The sequence below is a fragment of the Gambusia affinis genome, linkage group LG21 (genome assembly GCF_019740435.1).
Source record: "Gambusia affinis linkage group LG21, SWU_Gaff_1.0, whole genome shotgun sequence".
NCBI lineage: Eukaryota > Metazoa > Chordata > Actinopteri > Cyprinodontiformes > Poeciliidae > Gambusia > Gambusia affinis.
The window spans coordinates 3,549,664-3,574,536 of record NC_057888.1 but is presented as its reverse complement, the minus strand read 5'-3'; the positions used below and the strand labels follow the sequence as shown (position 1 = coordinate 3,574,536).

At 36.7% G+C, this 24,873-nt stretch overlaps 1 protein-coding gene across 2 annotated transcripts in view; it reads right to left on the bottom strand.

The window, feature by feature from the left end:
* The window catches only part of LOC122824190 (cadherin-12-like), a 147,498-nt gene that overhangs the window by 59,107 nt on the left and 63,518 nt on the right, over positions 1 to 24,873 (bottom strand). For both annotated transcript variants that reach the window (XM_044104486.1, XM_044104487.1), the window contains exons 3-4: positions 5,974 to 6,268; positions 786 to 905 (exon numbers count right to left, since the gene is read on the bottom strand). In XM_044104486.1, coding sequence (XP_043960421.1) covers positions 786 to 905; positions 5,974 to 6,268 — 415 coding nt within the window. The remainder of the gene's footprint in view (positions 1 to 785; positions 906 to 5,973; positions 6,269 to 24,873) is intronic.

The window sequence follows — 24,873 nt, the reverse complement described above, 5'->3', positions numbered from 1 at the left end:
ACGCCAATAAAGGCCTTGACCCATTTCTCTAAAGGAGATGTATTGTGCAAAATTCACACTTTGTACATTTTTGTACTTCCATTTGGGATTTAGTGATTCTGAAATCAGTCCAAACATAAAAAAAAAAACCAGAGACTGTTATTGGCAATAAGTTAATGATTTTGGGTGTCTGGAAAGTTAACCCTTTCAAAAACCTCCAGAATGTAACATCATAAAACTGCTGGCACCGCCTGTTACCTAGCAACCCCAGCTAAGCTTCAGCACATTTTGTCAGCTGATTTTAGTGATGATAGATTTTATGCACGGTACAATGGATGCTGGAAAAGACAAGGGTTATTTTGTTGACCAGAAACCATTTCATGCATTCGTTTTGGTTGTGAAGGATGGTCCACTTGTGCTTTTCAAACCTATCCGGTTGCATAATTGCACATGTGTCTACAGTCCTTTAACATGTGACTATAAACGTTGAGTTTGGGGGATATATTTAGATCTAAAGTGACAAGACGCCCTGAAGAAGCTCATTATTAAAAGAATTCAAAATAGGCAGAACTGATGAGACTAAAATCTCATTATCTAAGAATGACTTTGTGCAAAAAAAATGTAAGGATCCTGTTTCGTATAGCCCATAGATCTATCCTACTATCTTCAAAGAAGCCTAATAGGTCACCTTTAACAAATGAGTAGCTGAACTCACTGTGAAAGTTCTTCAGAAAAGTCACCTCTAGAATTTAATTATTCAAATTTATAACACATACGAGATGTGGAAGAAAAGCTTTTTAGCTTACCTGTTTTGGGGTCAACAGAGAAGTATGGCTGACCATGAAGGATGCTGTATACAACTCTGGCACTGTTTCCATAGGTTGGGTCATCCGCGTCTGTGGCTGTTACTTGCGTCACGTAGGTCCCTGCGGAAAAGAGCGGAGGGAAAAATACAAATCGACCTTGAATTAATCTGTTTCCACATGAGACCGGCATCCAGATTCGTTTGACGTTCATCAGCCTAACAAAGGATCTCACCTGACGCCTAATGAGTGTTGAGTCACTGGTGAGAAAGCTGCAGCTAAAGCTGCTGGAGTGGAATGAGGGACAATATTTAGCCTGTTGTTTGGTTGCATTTGCATGTTTCTAGTTTTACAAAGCAGCCATGAAAATGTGAAGGGAACAAGTTCTGGTTAAAAGCACCTCAATGAACAATCCTCCCATTAAGAAAACAAAGAGCAGATTCAGGAACAGTGTTAGGATGGCAGTCTTCCAGTCTCCTAAAGCAACACTAATCACTTAGTGTTGGGTTTAACTCAGCTACTTTAATATTTTTGTTTGGGGGAAAATGAATAAATTCATAAAGTTATTCCCAAAAATGCATTCCAAAATGTGCCTCTTTTTCTAGGTACATTGGGTGCTGGGAAATGTGGGTAGTTACTGGCAACATTTACTAAAACTAGTACTTTTAATACTTGAGTAATATTACTTCTACTAATGTCTGAGTCAAATTTCTGAGTACAGTTTTGAATGACTTCACTGAATGAAGAAAAATACACAAACACAACATACACTTGTTAGACTTTTAATGTGTGTTAAAGTGAGACTTGTTTATTTTTTTCAGTTTTTGGCAACTCTAACCCCGTCAAGCCCCTGGCTATGTCAACAATTCATCATTTCATTCGGATGGAGTAGAATTAGCTACCAGATCAGCTTCAACATCCCTGATTGACACAAGCTGTTTCCCACAAGAGTATTTCTGCTAAATTATGCTTGTTTGATGTTTCCACTGTACCAAATGAAAACTGTGTTGTTTCTTTTCCAGAAATCCAAACTGACTTCTCCAGGACAGAGTTGTAGTTTGATAGTTTCCAGTATTGGAGTTTGTCCCATAATCGTTGGGTGCCCTGTTTGATCGATCGCTCTCTGTCTCTTTTGTTGTCTCCTCGGGCAAGATGCTTTACTTTAATTCAGAGACAGAACAACAAAAAAATTCAGAAAAATATGCACTAAATAATAGATAAATAATTGTTTTGCAGGTCAAATAAATATTTGATCCCCTACAACTGAGATCTTGATGAATAAAAGAGTGTTGACACGTTTTCTAGAGTTGGTCACCAGGATTTCACATACAAGCTGAGATTTTGACTCCTCTTTACAAAAACACATTAAATTCTTTAGTCTTTCTGAGTCCTTATCTTAAATCTACAGCTTTTCTATAGGATTGGGTTCAGGAGTTTAACTAGGCCGCTCCATGACCTTAATGCCAGGTTTGGTCACTTCTTCTGTCTTTGCTGTGGTTTTTGCACAGCCCATCTTTACTATTTTCATCCTAATTTTCACAATTTTTCCAGATTTCCATCTCCACTCTTAACAGTAGAGATATTGTTCTTGAGATTTTATTCTGGATTTCTGCAGCTCAATTTTGATCTCATCTGGCCATGTTGCTTTTTTCCCAATCTTCCAATGACGCTATGGTCAAAAAATGCAAGTGGAAATTGGCAAAAAGCTTATCAGCAAGTAGTATTTGCCTTAAGCTCCCAGGAAAAGAGAAAAATCTATAATTTAAGTCAAGAAGACCGTTAAGATGGCATTCCTCCCAATCTCCTAAAACAACAATGGCCGCATGATTACAATCATGAAGTTCGGTTGATCTGCTTTTTCAATTTGGCAAAAAACACAGTTATTTTCATGAAGTCAGTCCTAAACGTGTGCTTAAATTCAACAGATTCTGGTTTTATAGCTCCACAACACAAGCAGATTGCTCAGAACGACTCCCCCCCGCCCCATCAGGGGGTGTAAAAATATACTGGATGAAGACGAAAATTGCAGGATGTGTGGGATGCTTTTTATGATCAAGAGGGACTGACCGGAGGGCTGGCACTTAACTTGGTCATTTTCTACGCTGCTTCATGCCTGTAAAGAATTCACTGTATATTTCATAGTTTTTTTCAGTCTGTGGTGATGTTAACAGTGGAATTAAAGAATCAGGTGAAGTGAGAAAGAGAGATTAGCGTTCCTGAAAGATGCCTGATTAGAAATGCTGTAGAAGGGCTGTGCTAAACATGTGTGCAGAGCAGATGAGATAACACATTTCCTGCTAATGCAAAGAGAGCAGAGCCTCGGCAGCCGCAGCCTGTATGAGCTGAAAGTTTGAAAGCCTTCGAGCGCCTCTGACTCCTACACATTCCCATGCAACAAAGGTAGCAGCTTTTACATAAGTGTGAGGCTATAAACCAGTAAAATTGATTTCAATTTGTAGGAAGAAGGAAAATTAAATGCCTGAATGAGAACACATTGAAAAAAACGGTCCAAATTCTTAAACTATCCAACTTCATCAAACACCGTATTACTCCAGATTAATGCAGTGGTCTAAAGGAAGGCAATTAATGTAGCAGACTGCACAATGTATACATGCTTTATATTTAAGCAGGAGGCTGGGAGATAAGAATTATATCAATCTAAAGACTGATCCGATTACGAAAAGGAGTTTTTTGCAGGAAAATTCATGAGTCTGATGTTAAAAAAAAACACATTAACAACCTAAAGTGGAAGTTTGTATAAAGCCAGTGGAAGAAACAAATTGATGAAGCATAAGACTTCATTTTGCAGTAATTACTCCCCCCTGAAATAGTGTTTTTAATCTGCCTCATTCTCTGCATGATTCAGGGATAAACTATTTATTGACAAGGGATTATGGAAAGATTTGTTGCTTGGCTAAATGTTTGTTGCATTTACCAATGTACCAGCCACTAAAGCAAATTTCTGTCTTGTAGCTCTTGGTCTCTTTAGGACATTTAGTGAGGCTTTTTTGTTTGTGTATTTGGCTGGCAATGCATTACCCTCTGAACACTTCACTTCAAATTAATTTAATAACTTTGCAATTTCAACTGATGGCTGCATCTCAGTACTGACAACTTTTGGGTCATATTTTCTGCATTTTAGTTATGTTATCTGTCACCAAAGTGCCTGATTTATAACAGAGTTAGTCACTATATGTTAAACTTACCTATGGGTGGTATTGTATTTGCGGATTTTTCTGTAGAACATGACTACAAATTATTCACGGAAAATTCACCAATTTCTCGATTTTTTTTTTAACAAATCAAAAATATTCACGCCAGTCGTCTTTAGTGTGTTGAACAAATTTGAGTCAGTTTGTCTAGGAATTGTTTGGGGAGGTGTGAATGTGTAATCAAGCTATGATTTTGTGGAAATCACAAAAGTGAACTCTGGATATGTGAACAACAAGCAGACTAGAGACCGCTCCAAAAGCAGGAAGTGGACTACAGCGCAAAGCATTCTGGGTAAATACAACCAATGCAAACATTAGAGCCAAGCTCTAGCGGGAGAAATGACTCGTGGTCTTTTACCAAAGACAAAAGAAGCTACTCCATTTTTGTGTACATTTCATGATGGAGAAGGAAGTTGCGTTCAGTGTCTTCAGAGGTTTTTGTGTGGTTTCCTTCAGTAGTTCTTGGTGCAGCGCCACCACAGGCGAGGAGGGGAATTTTTTTTTGTCAAAGGGTTTGGATCATCTTACACAGTGCTGTGTGAAAGTGAACCACAGCAGCTGAAAATATAACAGATGCTAAAATTTAGCTCTCAAATCAAATCAGTTCTACTGGACTATCTGGTATTAGGTGAAGCAGTACAGATTATCTTACATATTAAGGGTCATTGGCAGGACTTGATTAATTACCAAGACCTAAATACTAAATAGTAAATATTGTAACTTTGTGGAATGTAATATTCTGTGACTGTTACATGAATTCAGCTGGATAAAGACATTGTATGATAACCCAGATCAAATCTTCTAGTTCTCTAACTGATCTCTTCACTTCTCTTTCATGGGCATGTTTTATTGACGAACTTGAAAGCCTCCATCCTACGGTAAACATTTCAGAGCTGCCTTTGATTCAGGGAGCCCGCCAAGCCTGCACCATGTTTTCCCTGCTTCCTACCATCCTTCCCCTGGGACTGCTGAATTTGAAGTTTTGAGGGCTTCATTGTGATTCACATCAAGAGAAAACCATTCTCCCAGCGAATTACCTTGATCTGCCACCCCTCCCCTCAAGGGAAGTGTAAAGACAAAGCTGTGAAATGTACTAAGGGCACACCAGGAATAAAATGGTTCTCTGAAATGTCAAAATCTGTTAGGTGAAGCAGAGTTAACCTGCTGGTAACAGCCATTCTGCTCTCAAGCTGAACTTGTTTTATTTTATTTTATTTTACTATTTCTTAAAGAGAAAGAAAAGTTTCCCTTGCAAAGTAGAATTTAGATCGGGCCAAAAACAAATCCAACCCAGCCCAAACCTGATCCAGCTCAACTAATTAACGTTAGTTCTAGGCCCAAGCCCGAAGTAAATAGGACATTTGATATTCATTAGGACAACAGCAGATCTTTAGTGTATTGTGATGCTAAGCCATTCAGTGATTCATAAACTAACTATTCTCTGAGTTACAGGGAGCCAGTGCAGGGACGTTAGAACTGATGTGCTCCATCTTCCTAGTTTTAGTCAGAATGCCAGCAGCAGCGTTTTGGATCTCATCAGGCTTTTTTAGGCAGTGAGGACACTGTTGCAGTAATCAATCTGACTAAAGATAAACGCAGTTTCTCTAGATTTTGCTGTAACATTAGTCCTTTAAACCGGGAAATGTTCTCCAAGTGAGAGAAGACCAACTTTGTAACTGTCTTCGTGTGGCTCTGAAGTTCACCTCTGAGTCCATCAACACACCCAGATTTCAGAACTGATCAATAATTTCTAGCTGTCATAACTGGAGCTCCTTATTTTCTGTACTTCCTCAACGGTTTGAACTGTCTACTCCTCTATTTACACTATAATATGTAGATTAACTCAACTTTACATTATTGTTTGGCTTCCTCTGTGCTGCATGATTATTACACACCACAGGAGCCAGAGCCTGTGGCCGATTCTGGTTGTCAATCTGAACTGTACTGCAAACATTTTAGGGCTCTGTATGCTCTCTTACCGACTGGTGACATCTCAGGTACGCTGGCTGTGTAAGGTCCCTCCAGGAATTTTGGTTCATTGTCATTGATATCTTGGACCTTGATGACAAACTCTGATTCTGGCTCCAGAGGGATATTGGTGTCGATGTCCACTGCCTGAGCCCGCAGGGTGTAGTAAGGCTTCTCCTCCCTGTCAAGGCTCCTTAAGGCATGGATGTCCCCCGTAGTTTGGTCAATTGTGAAAATGGAGCCAGCACCATCCCCCGAGAGGGTGTACTTCACCGAACTGTCCCCCTTATCGAGGTCAGTGTGGAGCTGTGAGACAAAAGAGGGGAGGGGGAAAAAAAAGAGGTTGAGTGCAAACATTGACACAGATAATGATTCAATGAAAACACCGGGGAAGAGCTGTCAAGGAGAACTATTTCACAATGACAGTCAAGGAAACTGACTGCACATCAAAGAGTTCACTCAGCTCTCTGTGAAGATCTGCGAAACACCAAGTCAGGAGAAAAGGAAAACGATCAGACTCTCAGAACATTCTGCAGATTAACGACGTGAAATCTTTCATAAATAATGAATCATCTCAGTGCAATTATGCTGCCATGACAAGCTTTCAACAACTTAAGACCCATTACAGTTTAAGAAGAACTCAGAACTCTTTTCTTATAATAGACCGATGGGAGTTTAACTTTAGGAGGCAAATATCAAACAGAAAAAACAGATTAACACCTACAGTGCTTTAAAAATGCATTTTATAATTGATGGTTTAGGGGAAAGTGGAACTGAATATATGACATGCTTATAAATGGTGTCTCTTATAAACATAATTTTAAGCTTTACTTTTCATAAGCAAACAACAATTTTAGTTTGTTCAGTTTTCAGCAAGATACAGAAGTGTGTTTTAAGTCAGTAATTCCTCAAAATTCCTTAGATTTTTAAGAAAGTGCTTATGACATGAGAAAAAAGTGAATAAATCTGCCAATGAAACCTGGTACTTTCTTTTTATCAATATCAAGAAATTGGTTACTTAAAACAAGCTCAAATATCTTGCTACAAAGTAACTTATAAGTTAGTTTTATCTTATTTCAAGTGTAATAAGAAATTTTCACTGGAAACTGAACCAACATTACTTGGTAAAATTTAGCATTTTTGCAGCGTTAACATTCATATTTGCCACGCTAATTTAAAATACAAGGCTGCAGACGAGGATGTGCAGATCAGAACAGGAACTTTACCAGCTTCTGCAACGCTCCAGTTTTTGCAAAGTGCAACATATCCAAGCAGAAAGCATATTTGCTAATACAGACGCAGGTCGATGGAAGCAATTTTTTCCCCTTCTGACAAACACAAAACACATTTGGCACGAGAAAACCATATTGACATAATTATGTTTACTTTATGGCAGAAAACAGCTATGATATTCAAAGCCTTTTAAATATTTACAGGCTGTAATGCAATGTGATTACCTCAGAGGACTATGGATTTTTCGTTCACTTTGTCAGTGAGATGGAGTTTCCAAAGCCTGACTGAACGGAGGTTGTAAACCAGGAGAAAATAAAAGATAAATATTCACAACTCCAAGCTGACTAGCTTAAGTTTTGTCTTGTGGTAAGAAGATAAATTTTTCATTAAATTTGGCATCTTAAATACAAGCTTTTTCATTTATGCTTGTGTTTGACCAGGCAACAATTTTATGTACTATGTTACATTTGCATCTCTGTTACAAGAACAAACTTTAACGTAACTAAAATTAAATCTGTGCGAGATTTAATACTCGCACAGATTTAATAGTCGGTTTTCCAAAAAATATTTGTAAACTAACATTAACTTGACACAGGGATTTGAGGTTCAGCTTTTAGCAGGACAACAACCAATGAATAAATTCCAATAAATTCATTTTTCTATTTCAGTTAGCAACTGTGAGCTTAATTGCTACACAAGAACAATTACTCCCCTAGAAATCTACAATTTTAAAACTACTAAAACTGTGACCAATCAAGTTGGGGAGAGGTCAAAGTTTATCTTGAAACCAGACATCATCAAGAGGATGTTTAGTGAGGAAAAAAACATTTCTAAAATCCAGTTTGGGTCAAATTTCACACCTCAGCCATTTTCAAACCTGCATTTTGTTGGACATACTTTGTATTTTATGAATTCTTTGGATAAAATACTTCAATTATTTTCCCCCTTTCATCAGATTTTAACCCGGAAGCTAAAACCTCTGTGAGTATATATTAATTGTTTCTTAGTTTTTAAATACACTTTACAACAACCACAGAAGCAGCTTTAGCTGAAATGCATTACTGGCTTCTAAAATAAGGCTTCCCATGGTTGACGTTTCAAAAGATTGAATCAAGCTTCTTTGATTGTACTTTTCTTCGGATCTATTGAACCTATAATTTCCCTGACCTCAGCTTTTCTATTTATGCATTCTCCTAATGAGTCGATGGATTCCCGCTACGCCGTTCCTAACTGCCATGGCCGTGACGACAGGAAGAAATATGAGCTGTGGCTGTAGATTTTCTGTAGGTTACTGCGGCTCCAACAGACACAATAAAAAGGCACCAACACTCTGGGAGTAATTGGTGATTCAGAGCAAATTGCCAAGTTCACAGAAGCATAGCATGGCATTATAATGCTGTCACCCATTGGTGCATTTCTCATTGCTATTCAAATGATAGACTATTATTCTTAGTACATGACCGATGTTGGGTGATAACGAGACCCCAAAACATTTCTCCCAGGAGGACGAGGACCGTGGTGGAGATCAGGTTTTCTCATGTACGGCTAATTCGACTGATATGTTCTCCTCCTCCACCGCAATGCAATTAGAGGTTCACAAAATTATCCAAAAATTAAATCTATAGGCAAAAAATTAATTGGACTAACACCTTAGATTGCATTTTTTTTTAACCCCCCAAAATACCAATATCTGAGTAATGTTGCTCGTGTATGGAAGAGGAGTGGAGCTATGGGAAAACAACTCATATTATGACTTTAATCTCAGATTTCTGACTTTTTCATTGGAAAATTAAAGTCAGAATTTCTGAAAGAAAAAAAACCCCTGAGTTTGGAGATTGAAATCAGAATTTTGGAAAAAAAAACCTATAAAAAATTTCTAATTTCTTCTCAAAATGCAGTAATAAATCATTCTGATTCAGATTAACGTTTTTTTTTTTAGGTAAATTTACAACATTACAAAAAAAAAGGCAAAAAATAAAATAAAATTTAACAAACCAATAATTTTCCAAAAAGAGAAATGGTGGAAAATATTTTACCATTTACATCAAAACAGCGTTATGTGTGCAAATCTAAAATAAAATGTACAAATATGATTAAAAAAAGATTTTGGTACCCTACATATTTTTTACAAAAACTGTGCAGGGCTGTTGTGACTGAATTAAATTCAATTTCTCATTTAAACTCCTGGAAATTTTCCTTTAATTTCCTTTTAAGAAATTTATTTTTATTAATTGGCATTTAATTGAGGCCTGATACTGTAACTTTTCCATTTTGGATTGTTTTATTTTATTTACTTGTTTTTATTATTTATTTTCATAAATTTATTTTGTTGTGTTGTTTTTGGTGTAGTTTTAGCCTGTTTTCAAAAGTACTACATAAATACTTTTGTATTTATTTGAATTTGAAATAAAAATTTGAATGCTTCAGTCTTGGTAAAAAAAACAGTTAAGAAAGCAAACATTTTATGCCAAAAAAATCAAAACAAAAATATTTATTTAGAGATTAATATGTTATTTTTAAGCATTTTCTTTCTTGGCTTCCTATTTTTTTCCACATTTCCTCACTAATTTAGTTTTGCCGAGGGGAAGATTCAACTTGAATCTGTTGAGAGAGCTGATGAGTGACAGGAAGCAGGTGTGATAACTAGTGAAGGGAACAGAAAGCATCAAAGAAGAATGGAAGCAGCAATCATACAATCTCAAGAGCTCCATGTGTTTGGAATAGAAACATGTTAAGATTTTGGACTTTGGTTGAGTTACATGATAAATTACAACCAAAAAAAACCCCAAAATACTGCAGAGTGACTCCAGAAAGGTAGGAGCTGGTTTTCCTCTGCTGGCCCTGGTTTTCCTGCTCTGTCCCCTCTGCTCTGTTTGGTACAAAAGCTGCCTATTGTGCTCATTATTTCTGAGTTGGCTTTCATTATGCGCTTGCTTCTGTTAGTCCTGCTTTCTTTTGTGCCAGTTTGCATTGACTGGGCCTTAATAGATTATTTATATGCATTTCTGTTCCTACAAGCTTTGGCGTTTATTGTGGAATTTGTCTCCTTGAGTTATGCAGATATGTTTTTGTTGGGATGTCATGATGACAAATTGGTTAAACGCTTTGAGCTGCAATGATTTAAAAATTCTAAGACGCTGTGTGTTTTTCCCTTAAATGTAAGTGTGACTTAGTAATTATTAATTGTCTCTGATGCACCAGGGGTTTTAGATTTATGTGTTGGCAATAGATGTGTTTTTGTGATTTCTCTGACACTAGTGAAAGGTTTTGACTTGAGTGGTAAATATTTAATGGGAAGTGTTAGACATTTTGCTCATAATAAGATGGATTATTTTCTGCACTGATGAATTTTAAATGTCTTCCATGCAATACTTATTTAGATTGTTGTAAGTCTTTAGAAATGTTATTTTTTTAACTCTTTAAATTTATTTCATCTCACACTTGTTCTTTGCAGCTTTCAGATCTCTAATTAAACTGCCTTATCACAAATTATAAGTTGAGTTGCAAAGTTTATAAGCCAATATATTTGTCTAAAATAGTCCTCTGGATCTGGAAACGTTAATTTGTGCAACAAAACATTGTTAAAAAAATTAGCAGGTTCTAAAATTACTGTAATCTAACTTCAAGTTTAAAAAGCTAAACTACCATGGAAACATTGGTGAAACATTAACAGAATGACTTCAAGAACCAAGTTGAACAATTTGATTTAATCATCTTTTAACTCTTTTGGTCTCCTTGGCCTGGTGGTGATATTTTGATCAACATTTCTTACCAATAATGCTTCTTTGAGGTTAGAAAACATTACTTTGTCTGGACTTGTCTGTCTTTTCCATCCGTTCTGCTGTAGATCTGCTGCTGTGTTTGAGATCGTCATCTTGTTGATGACCAGGTTTGGGCAAAGCTTCAGGTTATTTTTGATTCAGGCATACTTCTGTATACAGAGTTTGGATTCAATGACAGTAAGTTCTCCAGATCCTTGGTTGTGAAGCCAGCTTTGCACCACTGTGCCTGACAGTTTCTGTTGAAATTCTGTGTTTTATGCTGTCAGCATTATGTTGTACATTATGGGGAAAATCTCTGCTTGGTTTTCATGTCCAAACGACACCAACCAAAGCTTTCTCCGTCAGCCCTTCCAAACAAGCTACTTGTTTTGTCCATTTTCCTATTTTCCCTGTCATGAGCTTTAAAGTTTAACATGTTAAGGGTGCATTTACACCAACCCAGTTTGGTTCGCTTTAATTAAGCTCTAGTTTATTTGCCTGTTTGTTCAGAGAGGTGTGATTGCATAAGCCACCTACAAACCTCGGCCTCGGCTCAGTTGAAGTGAACTCTGGTGCGGTTTGAATGCTCATGTGAACACCAAGCAGACCTGAGACCGCTCCGAAAACAGGAAGTGAACAATAATGCAGGGCATTCTGGGAAAATGAATACAAAACAAATGTGTGAAATGGCTCGTGCTGACACAAGCAAAATACAGCGTATTAAAATCTGGCTACACATCATTCTTGTTTACATCTCGTAAAGAAGAAAATTGTTTCATTGAGTGTTTCTGTTTTGATCCTCATCACAAGCAAACCACACCAGATGAAAATGTTGCTGATGTTGCAAATTTGGTTCAGAATCGAAGTGAGTCTACCAGGCTAGGCTATCTGGTGTGTAAACGCTCTCAATGACTGGCGGTATTAGTTAGAATTTATAATGGAAGGTCCAGTTATATATTAAACACTTAAACATTCCCTTATATTTAACTTTAGTGAATCAAAATATTCCAGATAAACCTTTCTGTCTCTGGTGGTTTATCTTTTGGTATTACTGATGTCCTTTGATGAGCTTTTAACCCTTCCCAGATTGTTGGATCTTAACAGTTGCTTCTCTAAGCTCATTATTTTTGAAGTCTTTCCATTTTGACATTGTGCAAACACACCTGAATGCTTCAAAGCAGCACATTATCAAAACCTACTTTATAAAAGACACATTTTTTAATTTGTTAATGCAGTGTGGCATTCTGATGTTACTTTTGCACTTGAAGCCAATTAAAACAGTATAACTGTACATAGTTTTACACAAGGCTCCTTTTTCTTGTTACGTTATTAATGACTGTTGAAACTGGTCTGGTGAATATCTGATCACTTTTGTATGAAACCCCCAAACTCCACAAGAGTTTGTTTATTTTGTTTCTTGTTGCCTTTTTTTTTTGTTTTACTTTCATGGTAAACAATCAACTTTTTATTGAATTTATGATTTTATTGTTCTGGTGAAAACTTTAGCTCTACACTTTTTTTGTTCCTTGAGGGAACAGAAGCTTCCAGAAAAGTTTTTAATCAATAGTGAGAGGTTTCTGCTGGGAAAAACTGCTTTGTGTTCAACAGTTGTTCCTTTATCATCCATCCCCTTTTCTCCCCCTCTCTGTTGTAATCCCGTAATCTTTCGCAGCATCAATTGCTCTAGATTATCTCATGAGTTTGGCGCTCCCATTAGACAGATGAAACAACGGCACCAGAGACAAACATTTTCCTTCTACAACAAAGCGGCCCTCGTCTCTCTGTGGTTTTAGTTGTGAGCTACTGCAGAGACGATGGTGGCAGATGAACTGTTGCAACAATGTTGTCTTAATGGGATCTATTTCTTTTCATGACGCCGACGGACGGCAGACACAGAAAACAGCTGTGTTTAAAGCAGCCCAAATCGGGCCGCCTGGAGCCAAACCGCTGCTGTGAAAACACAAAGCTGGTTTTCATTAGACCTGTTTGATGACATGCTTTCTAATTGTGATTGCAGCGTGTTACGAGATCCCCAATTTCACTGTCGCCTATTCCTGGTGGACCTAATAATGGCAGCTTTACAGTGAGATGTGTGTGCTGCTGGTGCTTCGTGAAGCTGAATCAACTTGTTTTTGACACACTAAGAAAATGAGCTGTGTAAGCGACACGGCAGAATATGTTGCAGAGCAGTTGTTTTGGATTGCATAAGGTTGTCAAGGAGTTTGTTATGATTCCCCTCATGTATATAAATATATAGCACAGCATGCAAAGGCAACTCAGGGTTGATTGAGAAATGTCACATCATTAAAACAAACCTGCCTCATGGTGTCTACATCTGCCAAATATCTCAAGTATTACATTCAAAAAAAATCCTAAGTATTTTTGTTTTGTCCAGTTTCTACTGCAAATATTTCATTTCAAGTATGCTAATGTAGAAGTGACTTTTCTTTAAGATATAGGAATTTGTTTTAAGTCAATACTTCCTTAAAATTAAAAAGTACTTGCTTCACTTGCAGATCGTTTCAATTATTCCAGGACATGTTTCCCAAGTTAAGTGAAATAATTTGCCATCTTCATTAATATTAACAGATTATTGATTTAAAAGAAGCTCCTAGATGTTGCTGGAAACTTACCTGTTAGCTAGTTTTGCCTAATTTCAAGTGTACTAAGATATTCACTAGAAACCAGTCCAAATATACTTGATTTTGTTTCTGCCGTTTAGACCTGAAGAGGACCTTTCTTGATACTTTATCACCTTGCTCTATAGGTCTCATTAACAACCAGTAGCATATAAAAGTTCAAACTGATGATGAGCAGCAGGTTGAGATGTTTTTCCAACAAATGAAAGGTAAGTCAGAGGAGGTGTTATGGTACATTACTGACAGGTGTTTCCAGTTGAAAGTTTGAAAACAATCATTGTCACAATGACTGTTTAGCAAATATGAAGTAATCAGAGGAGAAATAAAATCCACCTTCTCCTTCTGCTGTGTTAATCTCTATCCAAAAAGAAAGAGCAGGTAACAATACACAGCACTGGGCGAAGGTGGAATCAGACGCCAAACGGACTACACTCGCACAATACTGCTTTTTTATCTCGGCGATGAAAGCAGACGGCGTCGTCACAAGATCATAAGAAGACAAAAGAAGATAACAGAAAGGAGGCAAAACTAACAGCAATGACCTTTTGTGGAGCATTTATTGCAGTTTCTGTAGAGTAGTCTGTTTGGATGTGTAGAGCCAGGAGTGGTGGGATTGTGATGTGATACGCTTCACTGACAGACTTCCCAACTCATAAGTTCATAATCATAATTTTCAGCCATTGTTAAGTCCAGATTTACAGTGACTGGTTTTATCTGGTGCAGAATTACGCTGCATGTCTCACATCGATGATGTAAAAACTGGATGAAATGTCACATGACTGTTCAGACTGTAGATGCATAGACAACAATTAGATATGTATCTGAATTAGAACCACATATGAAAGTGGCACAATTTGAAAAAAGCTGTATATTTATTCAGCACCAGAAAAAAAGATCTGGTTGCTTATTTTGTTTTGCTGCCGCTTTTAAAGAAGCCTTCTGGGAAAAAGTTAAAACTGAAATATTTGTTCATAATGACAAGAATGTTTGAAAGAGTAAAGATGCTCTAAAAACCAATAATCCATCATGTGAGGAGACTATTTCACCCTGAGCGTTACCATGGCACAAAGATGGTAAAAACGATAAATAGAGGACTGACTTACTCCAGATTAATTCAACTTGACCTTCAGTCAAGGTCAAAATCAAAATAGTTGAAACTTTTGATACCGTTCAGGATCACTGTTTTTACTTATACTGTCCTGACTAAAAATCATCATTATTATTGCTAATATTTTAGGTATTTAAGAGTTTCAGCCTAAAATTAAACTGTTTGCCTTTTAACTTTCACTTTTTAACATCTTATCCTTGATTCTGATAACTACTCTTTAATCGTCAGTGATTTCATTGTGTCACATCTCTGCCTAGTCTTTGGAAAAAGAAATTCTGTTAATCAAGAGCACATATCAGAAATCTGTTAATTTGACTTTGCATTAACAGATGTGGCTGTTACTGAACAAATGATCATTTCTGATTAAGGAGAAGTTGATTTTGGAAGAAGATTTGATTTTTCTTCTTGATTGGCAGGAGAAGAAAAGCGGCCTCTTTAATTTATTTGCATTAAAAAAGAAATTTTCAGGTATTTCGATACAAGCACCCAAGAGATGTGCATTGATTCAGAACAGCACATTGAGGGAAGAAATAAAAATGCAAATGCAAAATGAAACGGACACACATTGTTTCATTAATTACAAGAGAACACAGTCTGTTATTAATTAAAATTTCCATTATGCCAACAATGGTAATCAGTTAAATAAAAAAATATTCATTAATAAAGAGGCACTCAATTGTTGAAAGCATAAAGAACCAAATGGTCCAGGGGCAAAATTATAGCCTTTGTAATCAAATATAAAAAGAACAAAAGAGCAGAAGTTATTGTAATAACAAAGGGAGGCATAAAAAATTTTAAACAGGAGGTTGAAATTATATCACTAACTAAAAGAACAGCCTATTGGTCAGAATTCAAAAGGATGGCAATTGTGATAAGTTGAAATGAAGCATTGCAGAATGGCTGAATGAGAACTGGCTGACAGAATGACAAGGATGACCTTCCTATTTTTAATTCATTTTTCTCTAAGCATAATTAGTGAGACGCTCTGAGCGGGGTATCTGTTGACACGGCAGCTAAAAAGAGAAGCAGATTGTGTGTGAAACTGTAATAAGACTCCAGTTACGATCCAACCTCACGACGACCACTGAAGAAGCGTTTCTTTTTGGGGTTTTTTTCCCCATCTTGATTAATAAGGTACATGTAGCCGCAGAGGAATATTCAATATTTATGTACGAGCTCTTCAGCTGCTGCAAGTCAAAGAGATTTTTCAATGATCATGGAGCGCAGCAAATAATTACATAACTGAATTGGCTCACAAGGCATCAAGCATCAATGTGGGAAGTGGGCAGCTCCTCACCATGAAAGCTACTGAAGTTGCTTATGATAAATTTGCATAATGACCATCTGCATTTATAAAAGGAACTTCCTGCTGTCAACTCTTGTTTTTTTGTGTGTGTGTGTTTGTGTTTTTGGTGATTTTTATTTATTTATTTATTTTTATTTGCTACAAAATCTACTTGTGCACATTTACAGCTCAAGGTAGCTGTTCTAAGTAACCAGCAAACCTACCAGTCGTGTTTTTTTTGGACTGTGGGAGGAAGCTGGAGAACCTGGAGAGAACCCGCCCATGAACAGGGAGAACATAAAGACAGCAGGCTGGGATTCAGTCCCACACTGCAAAAACACAAAATCTTACCAACTATTTTTGGTTGTTTCTTGTGCAAATATCTTGGCACACTTAAAATAAGACAAAACTAACTGACACTATATGAGCTTGTTTTTTTTAATTCCGCTTATTTCACTTACAACAAGACACTTTTTTCAAGTTTGTGAAAATATCTGACAGTAGAACCAAAACCTTTTCATCAACATTATGGAAACAATCTTATTGACAGTCTTATTTCAAGTGTACAAAGATGCATACACTAGAAACTAGACCAAAAAATATTTAAGATTTTATATTTTTACAGTGCAGAATCTTGTTGGTGCTAAATAACACCGTTGCCTGGAGCAAACCTTTAATAAATTAAAATGTTTGGCTTTTTTTGTTTCATACAATAAAAAGGTGTAAAAAGAGAGAATTTAATCTTGGTTTCATATTTATTGATGGAGCATTGAGTGCGTTTGTTTCGGCTGGTCGAGGGCTTAATGCCAAAACAAATCCTACTCTGCTCACGTTCTGCAGCAACTCATTGTATAATGACAAGGACAAAGACACGAGTAAGACCTTTACAGTAACGAGTCATGACCTGGTAATTTCAACGTTGTCCTCTTTAAGAATGAGGTCGTCTTGTTGTACCTGGAAGAGTTGAGCCGATGCGGACTGGCAGCTACAACATCAGCAGTGCTGGCAGCGTTGCCAAGCCCATTAGTTCTTACATTTATAAACACGCAAATTTAGAAAAAGAGGCCTTGACTACAGGTAGAAACTGTTGATATGGAAGCCTACGTTGCTTTTAAATGCTCTTTAAGTTGCAGCAGCAGGTCTTGACTACTGCAGAGTGTGCTGCTGTTCCAGGTTACTGTTGCTTTGCAGCAAACGGTCCCTCACTGGCTGGGCAGTAAAGCTGCATATTGATTTGAGTTATTCCAGCGGAGAATGTAACCAACCTCTGTAGAAAAGGCTGTAATTGGATTTCTGCGGCCAGGATTATGTGGAGCTCCCCAAGAATGCACATCAAAGCTGCAACTCTTTGTTGATGGGTGAGAAATCCAGCACCAGCAGGTACACGTTTAAAAAAAAAATATCTGGAAACACCTTGATGAGAGCTGCTCTCATCTTTAAATGAAATTACAGCTCTGAGTGCAATAGGATGGGTAGTTTGCGTACTACCATTAATGTAGTTTAATGATCATTTATACTTTATATCTAGCAATGAGTCTCTTAAAGGGAAGGTGATGAAGGATGAAAAAGGTCATATTAGGTTATTGTGTTGCCTTTAAGACATTTCTCTAAAATAAACACACGGGTTTAAAATCTAAAAATTTATTTAAAATGATTAAAAGTTATTTACTTGAACAGTTCATTCTCTATAAAAGTTTTAGAAAAATATTATCGGTAAATTCTACATCTGGTTTCGGTTTTTGCTAGAAAACAGTTTGACATTCACGGAGAGGCAGTATGGAAATGTGATGAGCGGCTATCCACGCTGAACAATCAGGCAGGAATCGCAGCAAGTTGCATTATTTGACAATTTATAACTAAGTGATTATTTTGTGAAAATGTTATTTTAGTGAGCTTTATGCACTTTGTAAATGTGCCAGTTCAGTTTTCACCACATGTTCATGAGGACAATTAAAGCAAGCTGCAACTAATCTCCAAGGCCTTCATTTGTGGTTTAACTTGGTGTCGCCAACATGCTTGTTAAAAACACCACAGTGATAATTGAACGTCTTTGCACATAATAATAATAAAACTAGCTGTGGCTACAGTGCAGCTTATCACCATCAGTGTGTGAATGACTGAATGTGAAGAGCTTGGGAATCCTCGGACTTGATGAAGATCTATTCAAGTGCAGGTCATTTACGACATAAAAAGTCCAGAAAACACTCCGCATTGTGAAAATGGAGTTCAAGTAGCCAAAGATGCAGGAAGCAGCTCAACTTGTCCATACGGCGAAAACTCCAAATCTTACCAAGTATTTAGATTCCTTGTGTGCTTCGAATAAGATAAAATAAACTTTTTGCAAAAGATAAGAGCTTGTTTTAAGTAAATAGTTCCATACTGTTGATAAAATCTGGTACCACTGACTATTTGATTTGAAATATATTTTTTCCATAATCTGCCAGTGGAACTAGTGCTTTTTTAAAATTATTAACAAATTATCAACTTAAAATAAGCTTATAGGTCTTGTAGAAAATGTAGTTATTTGTTTTTGTTTAAGTACACTCGAATCAAGATATTTGAACTAGAAACTAGAAATAAATACTTAGATTTTTATTTTCATTTATTTTTTTTTTTGCAATGTAAAGATGGCTTGGCCAAACTGGGGAAAAAACTACATGTTATAAAACTAAAGAGAAGTTTTGGGTGTCTAAATTTGAAGCAGGTTGTGTGTTGCATGTAGTTGTTGATCCAGTTGAGTGTCAGTCCTCAGGTATCAAAGCTTCTTCATCTGGACCACAGCTGACAAAATAATCCACAACTGTATAATGAGAACTTTTGGTAGATCCATGCTGTATCAGAAACCGGCCATCTTTAGTTGGTCCTTTTTATTTAAAAGTGTGAAGCAGTTTTTCCCTCAGCTACATCATCAGTGATCCCTGCACAGTTGTAAGATCACACGGTGACAGTGTCTCGACTTGCAAGCTGCTTCACGTCCACATACTGTCACGGCGGTTCCATATCTTGCCACATCATGCCCGCCTGTTGGGCAGCGGCCATTTGAGGGTCGTCACTGTACTGGTGAGCAGGTGATGGGGAAGAAAACACAATGTCAAACCTTGCAGGCTTTTTATAGCTGATCGATTTTTGGTTTGAGTCTTTTTTTTTTCTTCTATTGGTGACAGCTTGGAGCTCGCTATCTGGTTTGTGTCATACCCCAGTTGGGTAATAAGGATGGAGAGAGAAACTCACTGGGATTTGTATTGGCAGGTATGCAACCATAGAATCAGTGTGTGTGTGTGGGTGTGTGCACGTGCATGTCTGGTGTGTTACTGCAAGCCTTGCATGTATGACAAGTGAAGTTAATGAGTTTTATTCTCTTGTGATACTGTTTAAATGGCCATTCATCAAAAAAACCAATTTGATAACTTGCTCTTTTTGAAAACAGCTGAAGTGGTTGAGGATATTATAGCCACTCAGATTGGCATTTTGCAAAACTGAGCAAATGCAGCGAGCAGAAAGCCTCCGAACACATCACTTCACATCGTACGGATGGCTTTTCCTCAGTCTGAGGTACAAATACAGATTTTTGATCTCATAAAGGTCAGAATTAACGCAATGGCCACCATTCCTCATAGTACACCTGATTAAACAACGTAGTAACATTAATACAAAACACTGACACTTTTTATCTACCCAGAATATCCTTTCCTGAATGTCATCCTACAAATGGAAAATGTTGACCATGGTAGAAAGTGATACTTATTGGGGCATTAGCAGGCCATTTGGAAATATGATTCAGGCAATTCAACAGAAAACTCCATTACCCATCAGGACAAAATATAGGAATTGTATTACTTTGGCAGGACAGATGAATGACATCATTAGCTTTTATTTCATCTGTTCTTTCTGGCGACATTCATCATCAACATACATTTCCACTCTGAATCCTCTCGACTTCTTAATAATTTCTAACGAGCCGCGGAGGCGCAGCGATGTCCCGACCTTATGCATAAGTTCTGCAGCAGAGCAATCATTTTAAATCACTCTGCATATCGTAGGAAATTACAGGTGATGCATACAAAGCTAATGTCCCAGAATCATTTTTTTCAATCTCTTTAGCTTGGTCTATTAAAAGCGACAAAAATGACCCTAATTCATGGGTATAACCTGCGTTATGGAAATCTGTAGATGAACAACATCTCAGTCATGCCGATACGAAATGGCTCAAAGACACAAAACACAACTTGAGCTCATCAGTCTGATTGTTTACTCTGGGTAATGGCAATAGACACAGCCGGCCCAAGGTATGTGTGAGTTGAGCGTCTGCTTAGACCCACAAAGGCACAAAGCTAGCATGATTTAAAAAAATATGTATATATTTAAAGTAATATTGAATAATATGAACTAAATGCTATTGAACATGTGAAAAACTATTTCTATTTTCTTTATAGCTGTTGCACAAATAACAGGTTAATTTGTGGCACACACTGGTGCCAGAAGGTGGGAACGCTGTGGTCATAAAGGGAAAGATTTGGTCAGCAGGCTGCGATATTTAAATGGCTTTAATGGGTACTATATTTAAGAAATCTCAAATATCTCCCAGCCAGAAGTGAGCTGCGGGAAAAATGTCCTCAGACAGATTATCAAACATCTAGACGCATCTTCCTACTGTAGGCCAAACATACCTCAGTGTCTGCATTGAAAAATCAAAACTGTAGTCTTGGCGTAAGTGATTACAGAAGACTGGCGTTTAGTACGGCTTATATTGTTGCTTTACGAGTTGTGCAGTGATTGTGTATGGGGCATATGGGAGCTTTCAATTTATCTTTTATATTTTATTAACTCACTGGCTCAGAGAGTACAGACAGAAACTAACTTAACCCTCTTGTTATGTTCTGGGTCACATTGACCCATTTAAAAATAGTTGGAAATATTAATTTTTTTTTTTTGCGTAAAACTTTTTCTATTTGTCTTAACTACATACAAATTGAAAATGTATTCATTTTACTCATTTTCAAGACCCCCTGCGTCTACATTTCACATAGATGCGGTTCGGGTCAATTTGACCCGGCAGTCAAGTTGAAGGGTGAAAAAGATTTTTTTTAAAATTCCAAATCTATTTGTTTCCTTGCAGCTATGAACCATATTTTAGTGGACATACAAAATTTAAATTCCATTTTTTTTATGTCCAAATGAGTAAGTTGTCGTCATTGGTCCTTTATTTGTGAGAAATAAAAAATCATCATTGCACAAATTTGGATTGAAATGACTAGTATTGGAGTTAATAATTAGATACAAAAATGTTTTGGAGGAATTTTTTGGTTCCTGACACTGTTGCATGATTAAACACTTCCCGGGTCAAATTGACCCACGGACATTACTGCTGTACCTCAGAAATGAACTTAACAGGATTGAGCTAAATCTGGGCAAAGCATCTCTTATTAATGGCTTTTGCATATTGTCCCTGTTTTTAAATAAACTGAACATGAGGGGTGACATTACACTGCAAAAACACAAAATCTTAACAAGTATTTTGGTCTAGTTTCTACAGCAAATATCAAAGTACACTTAAAATCAGAAAGAACTAGCTTAAAGGTGCAGAAAGGTATCGCAACTTGTTTTAAGTCAATAAATATTTAATACAAATGAAAGGTCCAGTTCCACTGGGGTGTTATTTCACTTGTAACATGAGAAAATGTCTTGGTACAAAATAATCTGACAGTTGAAGTAGAATATTTTAATATTAAGGAATTATTGGCAGAAAACAAGCTCTTATTTGTTACTGAAAAGCTACTTATGAGTTAGGTTATTCTTATTTCAAGTATTCCAAAATGTTTTCACTTGAAACTGGACAAAAAGTACTTTAGATTTTGTGGTTTTGCTAAAACCAGGCAGGGTGTCCATGTCTTTTAGAATAAAGTTTTGATTTAAATAATAAAATGAAAAAAATATATATATTAATAAATCACTATATTGCAAACAAAAATAAATCATTATCAAAATGTTGATGTTTAATAGCTGGAAAACGATGCTATTCTAATGCTTTCACGTGGAATAAATTTGCGAGGTCGACATTATACTAGCAATAATTCCACATTAAAGCCTCGTAAGCTGCAATATAGCTGCAAAATATGCCTTTTGCTGAATAATTGTACATCAAACGATAATATATTTCATTTAAACTTGTCAGTTAAAACATCTGGGATATAAATGAACGTTACCTGAAGATTCCTGCACGGTCTTTTTTATATTATTCCATTATCTTGTTTTTCTTACTATGCTGCATATAAATAGACAAGATTATATAAGATTATTGTTTAGCACAGTGGATCATTTGTGCACGTTACATCCTCCACTTAGCTGTAGGTCACTGAATAAACATCTTCATAGCATGGAGCAAACCAATTAAGTTATGAAGCCTGTGATTTTGAATTCCAAGTTAATTAGCTGCTGGTTTTCCTCTCAGCCTGTCCTGCTGAATTATTGTACAGTGGTGGCTGCGCTAATCATCCCAGCACAGGAACAGGTTTGTTGTTTTTATGTTGACTTGCTCAAAGACAGAGGACTTCCGGCGCGATTAAAAAGAACCAAATTTAACCGTGTGGAACTTACCGTCTCGCTTAGGCCTATAAATTTCATACGGCTGGTTGATGAAATCTTTCTTTGTTGGTCCCAGTGTGTAAGTCTTGTTGAAAAGGCTTTTATGTCCCTCTTATGGGTCGTCACAGAAAGATTAAATTGCAGGCTCCACATCGGTCATAAATCTGAGAAAGGTGTGGAATGGGACCAAAAGGAAGAGCCATCAATAAAAATAAGGATGGCCATTTGTTGTCAGGCAGGAGGCGAGGGAATAAGCAGGTTGTCAGAGAAATGGTGCTGGCCTTTATGTGTAAAAAAAATAAAAAACTTCATATTGACTTGTATGTAAATAAGTGACCTTTTGTCTTCAAGTGAAAAATGGGGCATTCAAGCAAACGAATGTATACTGTTTTTCTGAGAAAAAAAGCATTTTTTTTCTTTTCTTTCTATACTTGGTTACACAATCTAAATTTTTTTGGATTACTACAAACTATTCAGAGAATTGTTTGATAATTTTTTTAGTCAGTTTTTCTTTAACTTGGTTTTGAACACTTCTAGTAATAAAGAAATTGAAAAAACATTACTTATTATTCAAAGTTACTGTTTAACATTGCATCCGGAATTAGCACTTCAGCTAACAACAAAGATGGTGGTTGCTGCTCCACATATAGCAAATCCCACATGTGTCCTTAAGTTCCACTAATGACAATTTTAATGTGTTAGAACTGGTGGTGTGCTACATCTGAGCACAGCTGTCTTAGCTTTTAGCATTAGCGTCCAGGATAACGAAGATGCAGTTTGGCACATTTTTAACAACTTGATCATTTCTTAGGTCAGTTTCTTTACTGAGTTTTTTTGATTGGTTGTTAGTAGAAGTTTTCAAACTAACCTCAGGGGTAAAAACCCGAACTAAGCATTGCTTAAAGTTACCCTTTAACATCACATTAGGAATTACCATTTCCATTAACAACAAAGAAAATTTTGGTTGCTGCTCCATGCAACAACGTCTACAAGTCCCCTGTGTAGCTTACATCCAAACTAAGAGTGGCTACTGTCTCAGCTTCAGCTGGAATAACTGAGACACAGTTTGGTGTTTTATAAGAACTTTGACATAATATAGAGATTAGTGAGAGCAGAGGAAGGGCTGATAAACTGTTTGTTCTAATGAACAATGCAGTTCGTTTGAACTCTTGTTCTCCTATTTTAGATGGTAACACAAAGAAAGTTGAGGTGCAACTAGATTTAAAGAACCTTTAGTCCAAGTTGTGGAGGTGTATGTTTATATTTAGGCTTGTGACTCTGTGTGGATTAGAGAAAATCCATAATTTGTGCAAATGTATTCACATTTAAGAAGCTGGTGTAGTTGTCACGCTAAAAAAAGAACTTGCCAAACATTAGTTGCAGTTGAATAGATGTAAAAGTTTCACCAGAACTTTATAAAACTAATTTGAGAAAAATAAATTAACATATATTCAGAATATAGCTTAATAACATAGGTACTAATCACCACTGGCTATGAAATGAAACAATGTCAAGTTTCAAAAATGTTTCGGAACAAGATGAATGTCTTAAAGCGATAATGAATATATTCCCCCTGTGGTGTCACCATAGGAAAAAAAAAAGGCAACCAGCTGCTACAAAACCTTCTCAGATGTTTCTATGTTTGGAGCTTCATGCTTTTTTGTCACACCTTGAAATGATTGCAGCAACACTGAGCTGCATATATCCTCCATCTGTAAAAAGCTGTCTTCCAGAGAGACTTCAACCTGCATTTAGATGTCATTGTCACACCTTTACAGCCATGTGATCTTAGATTTAATGTTTACTGAACAAGGCAGCTGATTGAACAGAATCCCAGTTCCTGTTCTCTCACTGCAGTAATTTTCAGACAACGCCTAATAAAGCAAAACAGAAAAGATTTGACAAATTTCTTAAAACCTTGAGGTTTGTACAAATTGCACGGTTATTTGTAATGCATGTCTGTACATGTGCACACACACACACACACCCACACACACACACATTCAGTGCATGCTTCTTTTCACTGGATCCATTGGACTTTGCATAATTATGTATGCACGCTTGTCTGCACACATATGAGAATAAAATATACTTTATTGTCCCCTGAGGAAATCTGTCATGGACTCAAGGGTGTGTAGTGCATAGTAGCAGCTGTCCAAACAGAGAATAAAGACACGTAAAATATATTTTAAAAAGCTGAGAAAAAAGACTTGGACAACGTAGAGTAACTTCAGCAATTCTGTTTAAAATTGACTCTGTAACCACATACTTACGACTGTATATTAAGACCATTGTGGATGGTG